This window comes from Candoia aspera, chromosome 4 (assembly GCF_035149785.1).
Source record: "Candoia aspera isolate rCanAsp1 chromosome 4, rCanAsp1.hap2, whole genome shotgun sequence".
Taxonomy (NCBI): Eukaryota; Metazoa; Chordata; class Lepidosauria; order Squamata; family Boidae; genus Candoia; species Candoia aspera.
Genome location: NC_086156.1, coordinates 107065313 through 107087366, shown reverse-complemented (window position 1 = coordinate 107087366; position 22054 = coordinate 107065313). Strand labels below are relative to the sequence as shown.

General features: G+C 38.5%; 1 protein-coding gene across 1 annotated transcript; it reads left to right on the top strand.

Annotated features, from left to right (window-relative positions):
- The first annotated feature begins 11749 nt into the window (after positions 1–11749).
- Positions 11750–20667, top strand: LOC134496939 (vomeronasal type-2 receptor 26-like). The gene is made up of 5 exons (XM_063302653.1): positions 11750–11992; positions 12486–13331; positions 14866–15093; positions 18693–18819; positions 19766–20667. The coding sequence occupies exons 1-5, from the start codon at positions 11750–11752 to the stop codon at positions 20665–20667; spliced, it is 2346 nt and encodes a 781-aa protein (XP_063158723.1).
- The last annotated feature ends 1387 nt before the right edge of the window (positions 20668–22054 follow it).

Genomic DNA, 22054 nt, shown 5'->3' with positions numbered 1-22054 from the left:
ACATGGTGGCCATGGAGATCTGAGCTAGCTGCGTCATCACGTCTGGGGCTAGTTGAGCTCATCCTCTGTTCCTCCCCAGTAGCATTTTGACCATCTTCCGACCTGGGGGTCTCACCTTCCGATGGTATACCGACATATCTCTGGTTGTACTGATCCATTTAGTTTTCACGGCAAGAATACTGGGGTGGGTTGCCATTACCTTCCCCAGGGATCGCATTTAGTCTGACCTCTCTGTCATGACCTTCCCGTCTTGGGTGGCCCTTCACGGTTTAGCTCATGGTATCATTGAGTTGCTCAAGCTCCAGCACCACAAGGTAACGATCCTTTGCTGAAGAAACTATTCATAGATCACACCTTTTAAATAACATCTCAAGATATTGGGAAAGATATTGAGCTGACAGGCTTTGCATGAATGCATTTTTATACAGCAGTTCTTACTCTTTAGATGATAAATCTTCCCCTCTGGGCATCGTTGGCAATTGTGGCAGCCAAAGGGTTTCCCTTCAATCTTTCTCCTACTGTAACCAGAATGGCAAAGGGCATTACACAGAAAAAGAGGTTGTACCTGTCCAGAAAGATGAGAGGATAATGTTTTACCCTTCCTACAATTTTTATTGCAAATATCTACCTCCAGGTTATACCCAGGGTTCTTTTGGAAATATATATATATATATATATATTGACAGTGGGCTAGAATAGAGTTGTGCAATGCAATAGATTGAAAGGGATGATGAGCACAAGTGAGTGTACACAACACATTTGTCAACAACCCTTTAAAGAAGTTGGATATTCACCCAGAAGAGATTAATGATACTTCCCCCCCCCCTTCAGTTTAGCAGAGTCCTTGGTTGGAATAAGAACAACAACAACAACAACAAAACAAGCTGCCTTAATGCTTCAGTTTCAGTGAATTGTGCACTTATCTATGTCAGGTGACTGACAGACTTGGCAGGCAGTTGCATCTCAGAAAGGCTCCAAATGTGATTCCCTGGCACTTGAGCAAGTCTTCAGCAAAGCAGATGAACTTGGTCACACATCACCATGTTGTAGGCTGACTGTGCAATTCAGACATTAAATTAAGAACATGAACAGGAATTTTAAAATGGTGGAGATGGAAGAAATGGGACATTTCACACCCAGAAATATCTGGTGGGAAAGGGATTGACACAACTTAGTATGAACTCTACCTGGTTGAAAGCCTTGGGCCAATTAATTGCATCCTCAGAAATGGTGAATATTTTGCCAGGGTGTGAATTCTTTTTTCCCTTTCAGATCAGTATCTTAGGAGATTCGTAAGATGCAACAAACAAACAAACTGCTTTATTACTGAAATTTCACTGAATTGTATAATAATCCACATAAGGTGACTTTGACAAACTTGAAGGGTACAGTAGCTGCATCTGGCTATTACTTCTGTTCTTGCAATACAGAAATACCCCAAATATATGCCCCACTCTTTCCCTTTCCACTGCAGCAAGACAAAGCAGAGAAGTTGTTGGCATATTGTTAATTAAGAACTTAAATTAAGAAGATGAAAAAGGAGTTTAAAATGGTGGAATGGGAGGAAATGGGACATTTCACATGTGTAAATATATATGATTTAGTATCACCTCTACCTGGTTGAAAGCCCAGGGCCACTTGATCACATCTTCAGAAATGGTGAATACTTTGCCAGGGTGTGAATTCTGTGGTGCCACTCTTCCAACTTTGACTCTAATGAAGGACTGATTTGGAAATGTGATCCAATCCATAATATCAAATCCTACTATTAGTTCCCCTTTTGAACTAAAGGAAAGCAATTCACCGACACTGTTGTTAAATGAAATGCTTCTCAATTAGTGGTGAAGCTACATGAAAATGAGAGCAACAAATCATCATCAGCATCATATTAAAATAATAAATAAATACATTTAAAATCAAATTGAATCTTAAAGGCACTCTTTCTGTAAAATAAATATTCTGGCATACAAATTTTCCCAGATATTTAAATAGCCAATTTCATTTCATTCCTTCCAGTTTTCCTTTCGGAGATGCTATTGCTGTTGACATACAGTAGGCAATGTTAACTTTCTTTGCAGTGGCTGTTGTACTGGGTGGTATGGGATTACTTCTAGGCTGGGTTGCTTACTTTAAGGAAGTGGAATCACCTAATCTGGCAACAGAGATACTAAGAGAATCTCCGGCATAATTTTTCCCTTGCTTTCTAGGAGAATGCATGCACCTTCACTGGCAGGAACAATTACAAATTCATATCAAGTTGATCCTATCATTTTTTTCCATCCAGTTCAGTTGCACTAAATATTTCACAAGTAAAATAAAAGGGAAGAAGCTCTAATTAGATTCCCCAATCTAAAAGTTAGGGCAGAGTTTACTGAATATTTTCTGAAGAAGGAAACATCTCAATATTCAGTAGTTTGCTAGCAGATGAGCAACTCTGTGTTAGGCTTCCCTGTTCATCGACCTTGTCAGACCATGAAATGAAGTAAAAAGAAAAGACAGACCTTAAAAGGAAAACATAAATAATTGAAGTTCATAATCATCATTATCTGACTTCCAGTCATCAGGAATGGCCAATCAACTTCTACTTTCTTTCAAACCAATCCTATGAACTGGGTGTGAAATGGCAGCCAAGACACAGCGGTCCTATGAATGTCTAAAATTCTGCAGTGATGTCAGAATTTGAACCACTGAGTACCATTGCCTGGAGCTCCCAAAACTGTGTGTTCATGAGTTCTCCTGTATTATAGATCCCAGGAAACTACCTGCCAAGGTTGTTGCTTGAGAAGATGCTGTCTCTGCTTATCCTGTTTTGTTCCTTTTTTCACTGCAGATGAGTGCATAGTGTGCAAAGCTTCTGCCACTACATGGACAGCATTATAGATGCTGTAGCTGTGGCTGGTCATGCTCATTTCAAAAATTGACCCAGGAAGATGCTCCAGGTTCTCCTCTCCAGTGCAGGTTTCTTCTGCCATTGTTTCTCCAGTAGCATTGGAGAAAGAACACTGAAATGCCTCTTCCCAGAAATCCTTAGAAATACCACCATCCTGTTTAGTTGTGAGCTTCCTGTGCTGAAGGAACTGATCGAATCCCAGCACTTCCTCAGTGTGAAGTCAGTGTGAAGTTTTTAAATCTTCATAAACTCTTCTTTTAATGAATATTTATGAAAAAGAGGGAGAGAGAGAATTAGACAGGACAAAGGTAATTCCTTTGTGTGAAACTGCTGCAAAGGAGATTGAAAGTTGCTTCTTTAGATATCTTTCTTTTACTTGCTTTTTTATTCTTTTACCTTTTATAATTTCTTCCTTTTTCTATTTTTTCTTCTGTGTTTCCATAGATTTTTTAAAACTTTTTTATTTTTTTTTGGGTAAAATCTTCTTTTAATAAAAAATAGTTATTAGAAGAAAGAGAGAGACAGAGGCAGAAGGACAGCGAATAAGACAGGGGCTTGCCAGGAGATGTAATGTGGCCTTACATCATATTGACAAACACATCAAAAGAGGGATTTTTTTCAAAGGTTGCTGGAGGGGAAAATAGATAGATCTCAGAGAAAATGGCACCAACGATTGTTGGCAGAGTGCTAGAAAGCTTTTGGCCCAGGAGAGATCAGAAAAGTCACACACCAGGCATTTCTATAAAAATAATTTTATTTACAGAAAACAAACATACTTAAAGGCTGTTTGCTGAGAGGAGAGATTTCTCTCAGCTGCATATTCTCTGCAAGGCTACACAGAAGGGAAACTGAAACTAAAACAAGTTCAGGCAAGTTCCTCCCTTAGGCAATGCAACCATTAACATGGGAAAAGGGGACAACTAAATTCAACCTCTTCACCCGGCCAAAATGATTAGTTACCATAGTAACCTTAATCTGTAGTAGAAAACATATTAACACTCCCCTTTTTGTACTACCGAATAAGATGCAAACCGATTTGCTTTGCTAACTCTGTGTTTCTTTCCATTCACAATATTTTGACATTATCTCCCCTTTGGTTTAACAGAAAGCTACCATCCTGCTACCTGTGTGTTTCCAAACCAAGGTTATTTGTTACAGTTCCAAGGCTTTTTAATGTGAAATGGCTTTTTGTGCAGGCTTCAAAATCAAGCCTTTGTTTTTTCTTTCTTCATATATACACATGCATCTGCTTTTCCTTTTTCAAAACCAAAATTCTACAGTTTTTCATCTAATAATTGGTTCCAGGATCTAGCAGCTTGTTTAACCCATAGATTGACTTCTGCAGTTCACAGATTAGATTCTCCCCTTTTCAAAGCCAGGGGGTTGCTGCATGTATAATTTGTGGTCTAAATCACCATAGAGAAATGCAGTTTGAATGTCATAGTGGTGAACTGACATTCCTTTGAGTGCAGCAATTTTTAACAGTAATCTAATTGATTCACATCTAATAACTGGTGCAAAAGTCTTGTCAAAGTCTAAATCTTTCCTTTGAGTGAACCCATTTGCAACTAACCTTGCTTTATATTTTTGGATTTTGCCATCAGCATCCCTTTTCAGTTTGATAACCCACCTACAACCTTGACAGCATTCATTGGGAGGTAGCTTTACCAGTTTCCATGTTTTATTTTCTTTCAAGGATGCTAGCTCCTGTTGCATGGCAGAATGCCAATTTTGTGCAATCTCAGGTGGTAAAGTATTCACTTGTTCTAAAGACTCAGGTTCTGTGAATATGTGAAAAGCCTTTACTGTTTCAGCCTGAAAATGTGATGGAGGAACGCCTTTATTACTCCTCTGAGATCTGTGAGGTAATGCAGGGCTTAAATTTTGACTCCTATCACTTTCCTGAGAAGCATCTGTCTCATCAGACAGATCTTCAGTTTGCTTTTCTGGTTTAATGTCCTCATCAGGCAAAAGATCACCATCAGCAAGTCCTTGCTGTTCTCTTGTGGTGGCCAGTTCAACTGGAGAGCTAGAATTTAATCTCTCCCAGTTTTGTTCAGCAAAAGAAGCGCTTTTGCTAATTATTAATTTCTCTCCCATTATGAACCTGTAGCTCCTCTGGCTTTGTTCATAGCCAACAAAGATGGCTTTCTTTGTTGTGGGGCCTCCTTTCCTTCTCTGTTGTTTTGGAATATGAACCCAAACAGTGCTACCAAACACTTTAAGATGGTTTACCTTTGGTTTCACACCATAAAAACAAATGGAATGGAGTGTCCTGAATCACAGAGTTATACAGTCTGTTTTGTACATAACAGGCAGTAGATATTGCCTCTCCCCAATACTTAAATGATAAATGGGAATCTTTAAGCATGCATTCCATCCCATTTTGCAAGGTTCTGCCCTTTCTTTCAGCAACACCATTTTGCTGAGGGGTGTAAGGGTTAGAAAGAATTTGTTCTATCCCCTTTTCCACTAGGAACCTTTTGAATTTGTGAGAAAGGTATTCTCCTCCTCTACCACATTGGAGTGCAGATACAGGCCTAGGGAATTTTCCATTTGCCCATGTCAACCTTTAAATTTCTCCAATACCTCATCTTTGTGTTTTAAGATGTAGATAAATGTGTATCTTGAGAAATCATCAATGATGGTCATTGCATACCTTGCTTGTCCAAGACTTGGAGCAAAAGGACCAATAATGTCAGAGTGTACAATTTCCAAAGGTCTAGCTGTAACTCTGTCACTGTGCTTACTCACAGGAGCTTTTAGTGTTTTGCATTCTTTGCAAACTACACAATCTAAGTATTTGTCACAGGGTTTTATCTTTAGGTCAGCACACAGCTGTGGCATTTGTGCTATATACTTGAAATTAGCATGACCAAATATCCTGTGCATCAGGTGTACACATTGGTCATGATATGGCGTGTTGCCAACTGCAGCCTTGCAGCTTGGCTTCCTTGCATTTTGCACAATGTACAAGGAGTCTTTTAACATACTAGTAGCACACAATTTCCCATTTTTTCGTATCTCACAACCATTTTTCTTAAATGTTATGATATACCCTGTTGCAGCCAATTGTGCCACAGATAAAAGGTTTGATTGTAAATTTGGCACATACAACACACCTTTTACAGTTTCTCCTATGCAGGATAAACACAAGTCACCTTGTCCCATAATTTTGGTCACAGACCCATCAGCCAAAGATACACTTTGTCTTTCAGTTTTAGACAGTGACACAAAAGAGCTTTTACAATTACATAAATGACAATTGGCCCCAGAATCTAACACCCATACATCAGAATTACCCTTCTCAGCAACCTGTGCAATTTGGGTTGTCTGAAGAGCCTTCTTCTGTGTTGCCCTTGTGTTCTTCTTCTCTGTCTTTCTACTCTAGGTCTCAAGGCACAGTCTTTCTGCAAATATCCAGCTGAACCACAAGTGAAGCATCGCTGGCTGGGTAGTGCTGTGGCCTCAGCTTCCTTTCCCTTCTTTTCCATTGTTTTCTGGTACTGCACCTTTCCAAAAGTGATTGGGGGGATCTTTCCTCTCTCTTCTCCCATTCAGTGAGTAAGCGCTGTGTAACATACGATGGGGTGAGGTCTGCTCCAGGCATAGCCTCCAGGGTACAAATCAGTGTGTCCCACATTTCATTCAGTGAGGGGAGGAGGATATAGGATTTTGTGAGAGGTGTAAATTCCATTACTCTCTCTTGCAACTCAACAAACAGCTGCTGAATATGATGCAGGTTCTCAGGAAGGCTATCTCCTTCTGTAAGGTAGGCTTTGTACAGCTTTTTGTCAGGGTAACTTTACTCCCTGCTGTTGCCTTTACATACAAGTCTCTCAAAGCGTCTCAAAGTTGCTTTGCAGACTGCATACCTCACACATGGACTAGCTGATTGTCCTCAACTCCCAGGATAATGGTGGCTCTAGCCCACTCATCCTGTCTAAGCCATTCAGCACTGGGATTTTGGGCGGGTTGCTCACCAATTGGCAGCCAAAGATTCTTTGTGCGAAGATAAATCTCAATCTTCAGGGCCCAATTCAAATAGTTGGTCTCTGATAGGCACTCCAGAGGCATTGCTGAGGTCTGGGAGGTAGCCATGGCTTCTTCCTTGTTTTGCGAGTCACCTCAGCTGTCTTCTTTGTCCTGTAGACCAGCAGTTGCTGGAAAATATCCAGGTGGCTCCAAAGAAAATCTTCACAGGTCTTTGCTACCTGCCTTTAAATTGTGCATGAGGTGTGGAGTTGATCTCTCTTTTCTCTCTGGGGTTTTACTGGGCTTACTGGGTTTACTGGGCTGCTTACTGGGCCCATAACCTGTTGGCACAGTGTTAGAAAGCCTTTGGCCCAGGAGAGATCAGAAAAGTCACACACCAGGCATTTCTATAAAAATAATTTTATTTACAGAAAACAAACATATTTAAAGGCTGTTTGCTGAGAGGAGAGATTTCCCTCAGCTGCATATTCTCTGCAAGCCTACACAGAAGGGAAACTGAAACTAAAACAAGTTCAGGCAAGTTCCTCCCTTAGGCAATGCAACCATTAACACGGGAAAAGGGGACAATTAAATTCAACCTCTTCACCCAGCCAAAATGATTAGTTACCATAGTAACCTTAATCTGTAGTAGAAATCATATTAACAATGATAAAGTCACCAGGACGGTAATGCTTGTGAAGAATTCAAAGTGGGAGACTTGTAGGGCATTTCACAGGAGGACTGTTACACACTTCTTCAAACACCAGGATCACCAGTATTGATGCCACAGACATCACCATCTTGAATGAAAACCTTTCATCAAGATTTCCTGTCCCATATACTATCTATCTTGTTGAGTTGGACATGTTGGCTTGAATACACACTTATTGGAAGTCTGGCCTTAATAATAAATATAATCAAACAACTAAAATATTGTCTGTCTCTGCCCTACTTAAGAATGGATATTAATAGCAGTCTTGGTTCAAGGTTTTGCTATCAATTATTTGGATTCTCTAGGGGGCTGTACAAGGCATTGTGTTTGAGTTCAAAAATTACAGAGAAGAGAAACTCCAGAGTAATGTTGATGTTCTACAAGTCTTGAAAGAAAGAAAGAAAGAAAGAAAGAAAGAAAGAAAGAAAGAAAGAAAGAAAGAAAGAAAGAAAGAAAGAAAGAGGAAGATTTGTCAAATCTCTACAGTTGTCTATAACTATCTTTAACAAGACCTGGAAAACTGAAAATAAAACTTTTAAAAATGAATGCTAACATCAAAGAAGGTGTAGAATTTTGTAAGAGGTGAAGTTTGCACAACTTTTGAAATGGGCCAAAATATGGGAAAAAGAAATAACCAAACCTATAGGTACCTAAAACTTTCTAATTTCTAACAGAAAAAAAAAAAAAATGATTTAACTCCATGCAAGTTCAGAATCTGCATATTCCTCATTAAGCAGGAAAGTGGGTCATGACCTCTCCACTCCATAAGCAGGCAGATAGCAAGTCTATCAAGTAAATTCCACCCTACCGAAAAGACAAATGGAGTGCTAAAATAAATGTATCCAGCTGCCAAGATTTTGCACACTGACCTCTTTTCCCTTTTCAATACTGTTTGATTGATTGATTATGTGTCATCAAGTCATTCTCAACTCCTAGCAACCACATAGATCAATACTATGCATGAATATCTGTCCCTACCAATCAAAGTGAAAATTTGTAGCTCAGGGTTGAACCAAGAGTCCTTGGTGCTCTCTGAGCCTTGTTGTTTTCTTGCAGATGTTTCATTGCCAGGCTATGTAACATGCTCAGTGCAAACAGGGAGTGGGCCTTCCTCTCTGTTTATATATTGTGGTTTGTTCAGCTTGTGTTGTTCTTGCCTTGGGAGTTCGGTGATTGGGCTGTTGTTTGCTGCTTGGTTGGTTGACTGAGCTAATAATTCCTTAATTATTGTGCTGTTTGATTGTTCATCTGGTGTTAATCCTGGTGTTAATCATTGCATATCTGGGTGTTGTTTGCTGATGAGGAGGTGTTCTGGTCTTTTGGCTTTTCTATTGTCTCACAGTTTCCCAGTTGAACGTATGATTAAGTCTGTCCATGTGTTGTAAGATTAAGGAATTCTCATTATGTCTTCTGACTGCTAGTTGGTGTTCGTTGATGCGCTCTACTAGTCTTCTGCCTGTCTGTCCTGTGTGGCTGTTACAGTCCTTGCCTTGTATGTTGTAGATAACTCCTGTTTTTTTTTCTTCTTGGGCTACTAGGTCTTTTGGGTTACTTAAGATGTTTTGAAGAGTTTTGGTTGGTTTATGTGCTACGGTGATGCCATGTGGTTGTAACAGTCTGTTGGTGGTTTCTGAGATGTTTCTGATGTACAGCAGTGTTATCCTTTTCATAGCTTCTGTTGGTTGTGTTGTAGCGGGTTGAGTGGTGAGGCACTTTTTGATAAAGTTCAGTAGGTATCCATTTTGCTGGAAGATGCTGTATAGCTGGTCTGTTTCCTTTTTCTGGTGTTCTGGGTTGCTGCAGTGTGTAAGCACTCATCTGAATAATGTTGTTGCACAGCTTCTCTTGTGGGAGGTTGGGTTGTTGCTTTGGTGAAGGAGCACTTGGTTGGTGTGGGTAGCTTTCCTAGAGACTTATGTTTCTAGCTTGCCATCATTTCCTCTACTGATGAGGATGTCCAGGAAGGGTAGTTTGTTGTTGTTTTCTTCTTCCCTTTTGAATTTTATTCCATTGAAGATGTTGTTGATAGTTTCATGTCTTTCCTCCAGTTGTTCCTTTTTTATTATGATGAAAGTGTCATCTATGTACTGGATCCATACTTTGGGTTGTATACGTGGGAGTGCTATCTTTTCTTTTTGAAGCTCCTAAAGTAGGCACAGGGGCCCTGACATAAGAAATAAAACTACTCTTCTTTTTCTGATTATTTTATGGTTATGGTCATATATTTCAAAGTGGTTTGCCCTTGTCTTCTTCCTAAGGCAGAGAGAGAGAAAGAGGGAGATAGAGACTGGCCCAAGGTCACCCAGAGGGCTTCATGCTTAACTTGGGACTAGAACTCATGGTCTCCATGCCCATGAAGCCTGGTGCTTTAACCCCTACACCAAACTGGCTCTCTAACAAGGACTTACCGATAATTAAAAGAAGATAACTTTTGGTAATTCTGAAAGTAATAAAGGAGTTCTTGCAGTCTTTTGCAAGATTCTTTGGGGAAGGGGAGGAAAGGAACTCTTCCTTTTCTTTGACCAGTGCATGCATGCTGTTGTTTATCTTACAAATTTCTTTAAGTTCTAGAGTATGCAGACTGTTGCTGTCAACTAGCCACAGGACTCTCCATTTCTGTACTACTCTTTATTGGTACACATGACTACCTAGCTGCATCTGTATAAAGAAATAAATTATTGTCCTACCAGAATTAACATCAGTGTTTAAAAAAATATATATATGACAGAGATACTGTATATAATGTAAGATATATCAGCCATGGTCAAGACTCAGAGTTGAAAAATGAATTAACACTTTTTTTTTTTCCCTATTGGATGCAAATGTCATGGCCACTTCAAGGGGGAAAAAAAACATTGTCTAGAAATTGGCTTTTCTATTGGATATTCCTTTGGGAGTGGTAATTACAAATGTTGCCTCTGTGATTGCACCATGGGAGTAAGAGGAAAAGTTTCTGTTCAGCAGCAGGAAAAAAACATGTTTTCTTCAACAATATTGCAAATAATGAAGCAGTTAGGATGTAATCATCAGCCCTCTCCCTATCATCTCAAATGACTTCTCCCTTGACTTTGGAAATTCCCTAACATTACCAATTTCATTATTTCAGAACTAAAGAACAAATTATTCCTCCTAACCACTGGAATTGTGAATACAAAACAGTTGTGGTCCACTTGTTCAGAAGCAAGCAGATTGTTTTAACATTTCTTGAGTTTGGTTCTGAAATCTGGCTATATAGTTTTAAAGTTTTTCATCAATAATGTGGGGAATTAATAACTTTTTTACAGGAAGATCTTCATATATGTTTATAACTGTTGCAGTGCTGGTTTTAGTGTTCCTCCCAACAAGTGTTTGCAAGATTCCTTTTGAAAAATGTACTAGGAGTGACCCCAGTCCCATCATTCATAAATACCATGAACCAGGTGAACTCATAATTGGTGGCATAATTTCTCAGAACTTTGTTGCTTCCGAGGAGACCACATTCAAAAGACACCCATTTCAAGATATGTTTGTTGAGTTCATGTAAGGAGCCGGATGTTTTAGAACTGTATTGTACCTCTGTCTAGTAATACTCAGAAACCAAATGGTGTTCTTGTTTGTTTATTGTTTCGGGGGGGGGGGGATCTCTCCTGAAAATAAATCTTTTTTTTTTCTTTATTTGACCAAATTCATTTATTATGGAGTAAGTGTCCTTTCAAATCAATATTTTCAACTACTATATATATGGGCACAATCAACACACATCTCTCTCTCTCTCTCATCTGCTGTTGTGAAAGGTAAAGGTAAAGGTATTTGGGGGAGAAGGGCAAAGAAGAACAACAACTTAATGTTGATGACATGTAAGCATTTGTATGTGATGACGCACACATGTGTGAAAGAGGTGAAGTGTACATCCTGACAATGCAATACTGCTTTGGTCACTCTGACAGAAGTGGTAGTGATTGCAGACATCTCTCATAATTATGCTTAGTTCTTTCCCAGATGTATTCCATGGACATTGAAATAGACATGGGTGATATATTCTATTTAATTTCAAGATTGTTAAGAAAACCTTACAGTTATTTCAAGTGGAGGTAACAACACGTAATTGACTGAGCCTATTTATTATTTTCCAATTGCATTTCAGATTACTGACCCAGAGCTACCAACATATCTTGGCTGTGGCTTTTGCTGTAATGGAGATTAATGCAGATCCTAAAGTCTTAACCAACATCACCCTGGGCTTCAACATCTGTAACAACTATTTTAATCCAAAACTTACATATGCAGCTACAATGGAAATTATCTCCACACCAGACAGATTCATCCCAAACTATAAATGTGATTTCCAGAACAATCTGCTAGCAGTCATTGGGGGACCTAACTCAAATGATTTTCTTCACATAGCAACTATTCTGAGTAAATACAAGATTGCACAGGTAGTTTCTGTTCATGAAAGAGGAGAAATTAAGAAATCCTTTACAATTCACTTAGCTGTTAGATAAGAAAGACTCTAAGGTTTTGGTTGCAGAATGTTTATTTGAACACTAATAAAACACAATAATAATAATAAAAAAAATAACTCAATAAGGGGGACTATTGTGAAAGAAGCCAAACTATGGAAATATTTCTTTATTTAATTTTGAAATTCAAGTCACCTTTAGTACTTCCACTGAACTATATTTTACTAATTACCTTAATTTACTAGTTTAATATATTTTAGTAATGGCAGGCTTCAATTTAACTGCTCAAAAATCATGTTAATATCAGGACCAGTCAAAGATAGGCAGTACAGCCTTAGAAATCACAACATACTGAGGGTTTCACTTCAAAAGAAAACGAAAAGAAGTCTAAATCACTATTCCTTTTCAATGAACCCTTCTCTTACCTTGTTTTTCTTCTTCTTATCCTTTTTCACCTGTGTTCTCTTAGATTACATATACTTCTGCTCCAGAGACAGACAGACCAAATCAAGCAGTTTCTTTCCACTGGATGTTCCCAAATGTGGATTATCAATATAATGGAATTCTCCAACTATTACTGCATTTCAAATGGACATGGATTGGTGTATTTTATGTTGGTATTGGCAGTCAAACAGAAATATTTCTCTGGAAAATATTGCCCTTGTTTTCACAGCATGGGGTCTGCTTTGACTTCATCAAGGAATTAACAGGTAAGAGTTTAGGTGAAGCTCAAGCTGTTGCACTTGCAGCACTTCCAAATATAAGCCTTGCTTGGAACAGCACAGTTAATACAGTGATTTTTCATGGAGAATATCAGGGGATAATCTATTTGTGGATTCTACTTGAGGTTTCAGCATTTTATAGTATGTCAGAGAAAGCTAAAGTCTGGATCATGACAGCAGATGTGGACTTCACATCAGCCCTGTTTCAAAGAAACTGGAGCATGAATTTCCTCCATGGTGCTATATCCTTGGCAATACAATCTCAGGAAGTGTCAGGATTCCAGAAGTTTGTTCAGACAAGGAACCCTATTTTGCACAAAGGAGATGGCTTCTTGAAAGAAATCTGGCAGCAACTGTTTAATTGTCTGATTCCAAACTTTTCCACTGACTCAGTGGAAGAGAATATCTGCACTGGAGAGGAGAAGCTGGAGGCTCTCCCCATGACTGTTTTTGAAACAAGAATGACTGCCCACAGTTACTGTGTCTACAATGCTGTCTATGCTGTTGCACATGCTTTGCATGTCCTGTATTCATCCATAAACAAGCAAAGATCAGGGGTGACATGGAAACTCCTTAAACAACAGTCATGGAAGGTAAATCTCCTTATCAGAGTAGTGTAGGATATCCCGCCATATCTATTGATGCAATACAGTAGTAGCATTATAAACTTATTTTGTTTAACTGACACATGTGGGATATTTGGGACCTGAGATCTTCATGTTTCCATTAAGAAATATGAATCCTTTTGGGGGGAGATGGGCAGTGATAGAAATGTGAATAATAAATAAATAAATAAAAAGAAGAACCAATGTTTTCTTCAAGCTGGGTGCACATTGGAACATCTGTGGCCCAAGCATATCAGCAGAGCAAAATGTTGGGGTGAGCTGTCCCATGCTTTGTGTTCTACACATCTTTAGTTAGTATTTCTGTTTTCGTTTCTGCAATTGTCTTAAGTTCCAATTCTCAGCCATTACAATGCTACTCCCATAAAAAAAATATTCCAAACTGGATGTGAATTATTTTCCTTCATTTGATCATTCAATCATTTCTCCATGTTGGACTGTTTATCTTTGTAAAAATGGATAACATTCATTGCAGATCTTCATTTGATTTTGGTTTTGCAATCTTTTTCACCAAGAAACAGTTGTGCAGAGGAAGGAATCTGGTCTCATGTTCATCTTGATCTTCTGATCCATTTTTTTTTTTTCAGTTTGTCATAAGGAATCTCATTAGAAAATCCCACCAGCTAGATCTATGACTTCTGAGTCTGCTAGATATATTAGGATCATTGCTCATTTCTAGATACATTTCTGTAGTTCAAAGGGGCTTTGCAGAAGAACATTTTATAGGATGATCCTCTACTGTAAGCTCTAAGTTGAATTTTAGTTTTGATTTTTCAATTCTAGAACTATGTGATTTTCCTTTTTTCAGGTATCTCAAAGACAGTTCTGTATAACTTTATTCTACTTTGGTTATACCTTACAGCTATTATCACATATTCATCTCACTATATCAGAATAAGGTTGCATAAAGTTAGTTGCTCACCCTTATTTTATTTACATTTCATTATATTAATTATATAGTAAAAACATATACTGTATTAAAAATATATATACTTATTATAGTTACATACTTTTGGAAAAGAAGAGGATGGTGATGAAAATGATACCAGACTCATTTTGATCCTGAACTATTACAATTGAGATTTTTCAAGATATCTTTCCATAAAATAAGAATAAGAATACTGTGAATCTAGTAACTGTTCAAAGTCCTTATATAGACACACACTGGATTGGAGGTTTTCCATATATTAAGACATGTTAGATTTGCAAAAGAATGTCATATTTTGTCCATAAGAAATAAATAAATGTTTAATAATTTGTGGGAAATCTGTTCAGAGATTAAGCCTGAAGAACCTTATTAATCTTTTTTTTTATTATTGATTCCATTTCCATGAGGACAATGACGCAATCTTACATCTAATGTACTACAGTAGTGCTGAATATCTGTTTTCTTATCTACTGGCTTTCATCATATTGGTAAAATAAACATTTTGCAAAGCATTAACCATAGGCCATCATACTGTGCTTTTATCTCTTTCCCAACTTTTTCCTCCTTGCTGTTTAGCTTCACCATTTTCTGAGAGACGTTTCATTTAATAACAGCGCTGGGGACAAGATTTCCTTTGATGAAAATGGTGAATTTGTAGGAGGATTTGATGTTATAAACTGGGTCACGTTCCCAAACCAGTCCTTCCTTAGAGTTAAGGTTGGAACCATAGACCCAGAAGGACTCCCACATCAACTGCTGACCATTTCAGAGGACGACATCATCTGGCCCACCTGGTTCAATCAGGTAGAATCCATCTCATGTCAACATTGATTTATTAGTTTACCTAATATTCCAAGGATGTTCATGTAAAAGTAACAGTTTCATTATTTTCTGTTGAGTAATTTTGTCAAAAAAACAAACAAAAAACAACTGTCCAAAAGCTGAGCAAATCAGACACATGAGAATATGTATTTATTTTCTATATTGTCATGTGACTATTCTAGTAATATACTGCATATATTCTATTTTGCCTTGGTTGGGTTCAATCAGGGAGTTGTTGGGGAATCTGAGTATTTCTAGGTATAGGTTCAATATCCATGTGATATATGGGGGCACAATGGGTAGGTTAGGTGACAAACTGTGCAGTGGGACCCAAACTGTAAAATTTATGGGGACACCTTCAGCTATGGTCACTGGCTTCAAAGCCCTGTTCTTTTTTTATTAAGTGAGCAGAGCATACAGTACATATTAAAAAGGGGAAGGATTTTATTGCTGGATATTTCTGCCATTTGGAGCCAGTGACTATCACCGTAAATGCACCTGGACCCTTATGCACTTGTATGTGACATGCAATGCAAGTATCAACCAGAAGCTTCTATTGTGATGACACAATATAAGTTTCCTCATTATGGAGTCACTCTGCCTGCAGACACATTTATTGATTTATTCACTAGTATACAAGATAAGGTTCTGTTATTGTGTTTTGTTGTTTTGTTGTTGTTTTTCTTCAATAGTTTTATGCAACATATATTAAGATCTAAACAACGATCTCAAAAAGGGTATTGGTAAATCATATTTGTGATATTCTTTTTGAAATTTCTCAGCATTTTCTCGATATTTCTGGTAAATTTCTCTCAAATGGTAAATTTTCTTGTGGGGAAAATTTCAGCCCCTCCCTGAAAAGAACTTGACCTAATTAGCTCCTGCCATGTGTTTCCCCAACTGAAGGGGGAGAAAAATTCTAAGCACAACTCTGGTTCCAGTGTTAATCTTGCTGAAGATCATCTACAGAAGCACTACAATTCTCATCTTGTTATAGGGAGTCCGTGGTGCTCTCTGAGCCTCATTGTTTTCTTGCAGACATTTCATTGCCAGACTAGGCAACATCTTCAGTGCAAAGAGGGAGTGGGCCTTGCTCTCAGTTTATATGCCATGACTTGCCCTGCTTGTGTTGGTGGGGGTGTTGTTCTCTCCTTGGGAGTTCCTGGATTGGGCTGTTGTTTGCTGCTTGGTTGTTGACTGAGTTAATAGTTCCTTGATTAGGGTATAGTGTGCTGTTTGATGGTTCATCTGGTGTTAATCCTGGTGTTAATCATTGCATAGATGGGTGTTGATTGCTGGCAAGGAGGTGTTCTGGTCTTTTGGCTTTTCTATTGTCTCACAGTTTCCCAGTTGAAAGTATGGTTAAGTCTGTCCAAGACTTGTGAGATTAAGGAGTTCTCAAGATGTCTTCTGACTGCTAGTTGGTGTTTGCGGATGTGCTCTGCTGGTCTTCTGACTGTCTGTCCTACATAGTGGCTGTTACAGTCCTTGCACTGTATGTTGTAGATGACTCCTCCCCCCCCCCTTCTTGGGCTACTGGGTCCTTTGGGTTCCTTAAGATGTTTTGAATAGTTTTAGTTGGTTTATGTGCTATGGACTCCACAGTTCAACCCTGAGCTACAAATATTCGCTTCAACTGGTATCATCTTGTTATGCTTTCCAAGAGAATCAACAATATACAAATTGCAGAAAATGAGGAAGAAACAGCAAGCAAATTATACTTCAAAGAAATATAAATTGGATGATCTAGAAATGGGGTGGCCAGTCTTAGTGCCCCTTTAAGGCTACAGCACAGCTTGGAAATGGTGACCTCCCAGCTGCTCTTACTAGTCAAGTGTGAACACTGCTTGCGATCTTCTGGCTGCAAGGAGCCATCCATAGGACAGATGGGGTAGTTCCAGGTGTTTTCCTTTTCTGGGAAAACAGTTCTGGCCTTCAGGAAAAAAACTTCTTGAACCCAGCTTCCAGTGGGAAATGGCGGACAGAGCAGATGTGCCTATGTGAGCTCCATGGGCAGAGCTAGGATTGTGGCAGTTTTTGGGGGCACAGGCTGGTTTCTCCTGTAGCCCAGAGCATTTTTCCAAGCAAGAAAAACACTGGGAATTGACCCATTTGTCCTCCAGATGGCAAGTTGCAGCCAGGAAACCATGGACAACATGAGCAATAGACTGGAAAGACTTCACCAGGAGACTAGGATTTCCTCATTCTGAGCCACGCTGCAGCCCTTAAAGGGACAGTAAGTCCTGCCTTCCCATTTCTAAAACACCAAATTATTATTGTTGTTGTTGCTGTTGCTGTTGTTGTTGTTATTATTATTATTATTCAAGTTATATACCCTAAGAGAAGCTATCTACAGTAAGAAGAAGCAGAATCTCTTGGTGCTTATCACTATTTCTGGATTATATATATATATATATATATATTAAGATTCGGCTTGTTTTCGCATTTAAAGTGTAACAAAGATTGAGAATACATAACTGCCTCCCTGTTATTATTTTTGGTATTGAATTTGAAGAAGGAATATTTTCCTATATGTTGGACTTGCTATTTAAAATCTTTGGGGTAAGAAGGAACTAATTACATGGATGTTGTTTTAAGGGGGAGGGAAGTTGATTCATTCATATATATATATATATATGTATGTATGTATGTATGTATGTATGTATGTATATGTGTGTGTGTATGTGTGTATGTATGTATGTATATATTCTGTCTCTCTGTGTGTGTTTTATATAAGGGGAAGGAGCAATTGTATTAGTGATTTGTATGTGTCAATGGAAGGATGTATAGAAATAATTGAAATACAGAAATAATGTGATCTTTTATAAAGAGTAAGAGTTTGATTATGGAAATTCCTGTGTATTCTTGCTGCTGAAAGTTGGAAGTCACCTTTGCATGTAATCTCTAAAATTCAAAATTTCTTTGTGTGTGTGTGTGTGTTTCACACTTCTTTAGTTTCTTTTTTCTTTTTCTTTTTGTAGTTTTTTTTGTTTTTCTGTAGCTTTTATCTTTGTTGTAAACTTAATAAAATTATATTTTTTTCTTAAAAAAAGGGGGAAAAAAAACCTTGCATGACCCTGAAAAAACTGCAGCGTTGTCAGTTCAGCCCGCTGATCCCGGGGGCACAGCTGTTCAGTGCACCATGTCCACACCAAAAGTCCACCAAATAGTCATTTTAATGGGTATCAGTATATTGTTTTCTTGGCATTGGCCAGAGGCCTTCTTTCAAGTGTGGCCCTTTTCATTACTTAGCTTTCATTTTCTTCAGAACCGAAGGCAGATATAGGATCCAGAGGTTAACTTTGCAATAATAAAATATGGCTCTTTAAGTTCATAAGTTAGGTGAGCTGAAACAACTAGTTGCCGTGTGGAGTAAGCAGAGTCCAACTTCCATTTGGCCTGATTGCATCACTTTTATGAATCATGGGCCTGGAATCATTCATGTTTTTGTGTATTGTTTCAGCTGAGCCAGGGAGGATGGAAAAATGCTTTTCAACACCACAATCTCAAAATTTTGCAATGGCAGTCTGTGAATATTACTTCCAAATATGTTAACATATGTTTATTTCTTTCATGGGCAGGTATCACCTCTCTCCCTGTGTAATGGTTATTGCCCTTCAGGTTACCGAAAGACCCCAAAAGAAGGAGAACCGTTTTGCTGCTATGACTGCATCCCATGTCCGCAAGGAATGATCACAAATCAGACAGGTAAGAGATGTTCGGAAAGATACTGGATGTCCTCCATCATTAAGAAACCACACTCAATTTCATAAACATGGCTAACTTTTTACAACTGAGTAGCCCATTTCTACTGGAAACAGGGGACTGTATCAACCAAAGAGAACATTTGTAGCTCAGGGTTGAACTGTGGAGTCCTTGGTGCTCTCTGAGCCTTGTGGTTTTCTTGCAGACGTTTCATTGCCAGACTAGGCAACATCTTCAGTGCAAAGAGGGAGTGGGCCTTGCTCTCTGTTTATACACCATGGTTTTTCCTGCTTGTGTTGGTGGTGCTGTTCTCTCCTTGGGAGTTCGGTGATTGGGCTGTTGTTTGATGCTTGGTTGATTGACTGAGTTAATAGTTTGTGCTGTTTGATTGTTCATATGGTGTTAATCCTAGTGTTAATCTTTGCATATCTGGGTGCAGATTGCTGTATGAGCCAAAGTTTCTCTTTCTAAAATTATTTCTCTCTCTCTTGTGATTTACTATCAGGTGAAAGTTTGTGAAAATAGTGATTAAGGGAATATTGAAATCATATTTTATTAAGGCAACTCTGAAGTATTTCCAAGCTTTGCTTGTATTCAAACAATCTCAATATGAATCTTTCTTTATTTACTGTAGGATGGTTCATCAATGTCTCTGAGATATTTATTATATATATATATATATATATATATATATATATATATATATATATATATAATAACAAATGAAATGGACTGTAGTCAATTATTTTCATCCCAGCAAAAATCCACATGAAGAGACGATGTCATTACCATTATTTTTGTTGCTTACATTTGTACACCACCTGACTCTGTCTGCCAATGAGACATTTGCTTTAACATACATTTCCAATGTATGTCTTTTCTATCATCATACTCAGATTATTGGCCTCCCAACCACATCTTTATTTTCTACCTGTATTTGCTTTTTCAGATATGGATGAGTGCTTCCACTGTCCAGAAGATCAGCATCCAAACAATAACCGGGATTTCTGCCTTCTCAGGCACATAACATACCTCTCTTATGAAGAAACATTAGGAAGCAGTTTGATGGCAGTGGCCATTATCCTTTCTGTCACCACAAGTTCTGTACTAGGAATCTTCCTGAAGTACCACAACACTCCTATTATTAAGGCCAACAACTGCAGCCTCTCCTACACCCTCCTTGTCTCCCTCCTGCTCTCCTTCCTTTGTTCTCTGCTTTTCATTGGACGACCCATGAAGGTGACCTGCCTCCTTCGGCAAACTGCTTTTGGGATCATCTTCTCAGTGGCTGTTTCTTGTATGTTGGCCAAAACCATCACTGTGGTTCTAGCTTTCATGGCAACCAAGCCAGGATCAATGATGAGGTCATGGATGGGGAAAAGACTGGCCCTTTCCATTGTTCTTCCCTGCTCTTTTACTCAAACTCTTCTTTGTACTGTGTGGCTGGGAATCTCACCCCCTTTCCCAGATTTTGATATGCGTTCTTTCATTTCTGAAATTGTTGTGGAATGTAATGAAGGGTCAGTTGTCATGTTTTATATTGTTCTGTCTTTTTTGGGTTTCCTGGCTATTGTCAGTTTTATTGCAGCTTTCATGGCCAGGAAGTTACCAGACACCTTCCAGGAAACTAAATCCATCACATTCAGCATGCTGGTCTTTTGCAGTGTGTGGTTGTCCTTTGTCCCTGCCTACATGAGCACCCAGGGGAAATATGTGGTGGCTGTGGAGATCTTCTCCATCTTGGCCTCCAGTGCTGGGCTCCTGACTTGTGTCTTTTTCCCCAAGTGCTTCATCATCATCATGAGGCCTGATCTGAATAAAAGGGAGCATCTAATAAAGAGAATTATTTAAGAAATCTTGCCTTTTGTATTTCTCAAACATGGAAATAGCATTGTGACCTGAATCTCTTCAGGCATCAATTTTGAGAGGCACTTTAAAGGTCAGATAATCTATTTCCATGGTGCTTGAAATAAGTCCTATGAATCAGCCGAAGATACACTGTAAAAATTATGCAGTGGTGTTTGTAATGTTTGGCCCTATTTATGTAACATTCTGAATCAGATAAACCTAGCTGTTGCATTCTCACATGCAATAAGCTTGTTTGGTGTTAAATGTAATAATTTTAAAGGTTAATATTATATCTTGATTATATTTACTAAAAAGCATTTAATGCAATGTTTATGGGAAGTTACAAAGGCAATATTAAAATGTATAAGTAGTTTCTGAAAATGGATATAAGTTAATAAAATTGCTCAGATTATTGAATACTGTAAATACTATAATTAAACTAATAAAACAGGTGCATGCAAAATTTATTGACTTACTTATAAAAGTACTTTTTGAATAAAAAAAATGAAATGCTTATATACTGAGTTACTATCCTATTATGTGCTTGTATAGATAGATGATGGATATCAGTGACTGTCAGGGTCAGTCTCGCTTCGCAATAAGACACAGACTCACTTAATGGGTATTAAGGATTTCTGGTTTATTGGAATGATGGCTGACAGAACGAAAAACGGGAACGGGGGTGATGGTGTGGAGGTGCCCCTTTTATACCCTCTTGTAGTGCCCCGGGCTCCTCCACCCTGCATTGTCCCATTCCCTCTTGATGGGACCCTTGATGGCTGCCTGGGCGTTTTCCCGGTGTCTTCCTTTGTCCCCCGGATTCAGTTGTGTCCTCCAGGGCACCAGGTGCGGCTTATCTCCGTTCTTCCAACGTCCTTCTTTTCAGCCATCTATGGGTCCATGGGTGTGGGTGCTTTTGGGTGCTTGTGTTAATCCCTGGTTTAATTATCTCCTTCCTCTATTTCTTAATGATCATGATCTACATTGTGAGGCTCTTTGTGCCTTGCAACAAGGTCATGACAGTGACTAATGATATGTGACTGGAAACACAAAAACATAGAACAGCATAAAAGGCATAGGAAATGTTGCATATATGTGAGATCCTTAAATCAGGACAGTAATTTTCTGCCTAAGAAATGACCACTGAAATAAATGTTGTGACTCTTGAAAATGTATGATTCTTGTCTGATAGTAAAAGGCAGATAACTCTTCCACAGTACTGGTGAAACTTCTGTAATCTAGCACATTTCTTAGGGCAGGGTGCAAAGTGCTGTAGAAAGGACATGGAAGACAGATACACCCTAGAGTGTCAGGAGACAGGAGCTGGTTTCTTCTTCAAAAGATGGATTGTTACACTTTCTTTCCAAACCTAGGACATTAGGAAGGCTCT

Bases quoted from the DNA above. Each gene is read 5' to 3' on its own strand.
- LOC134496939 (XM_063302653.1), top strand. From the start codon at position 11,750: ATGGAGATTAATGCAGATCCTAAAGTCTTAACCAACATCACCCTGGGC. The intron at 11,993-12,485 runs GTAGTTTCTGTT...GTGTTCTCTTAG, and splicing joins GTAAATACAAGATTGCACAG to ATTACATATACTTCTGCTCC. The intron at 13,332-14,865 runs GTAAATCTCCTT...CTTGCTGTTTAG, and splicing joins TTAAACAACAGTCATGGAAG to CTTCACCATTTTCTGAGAGA.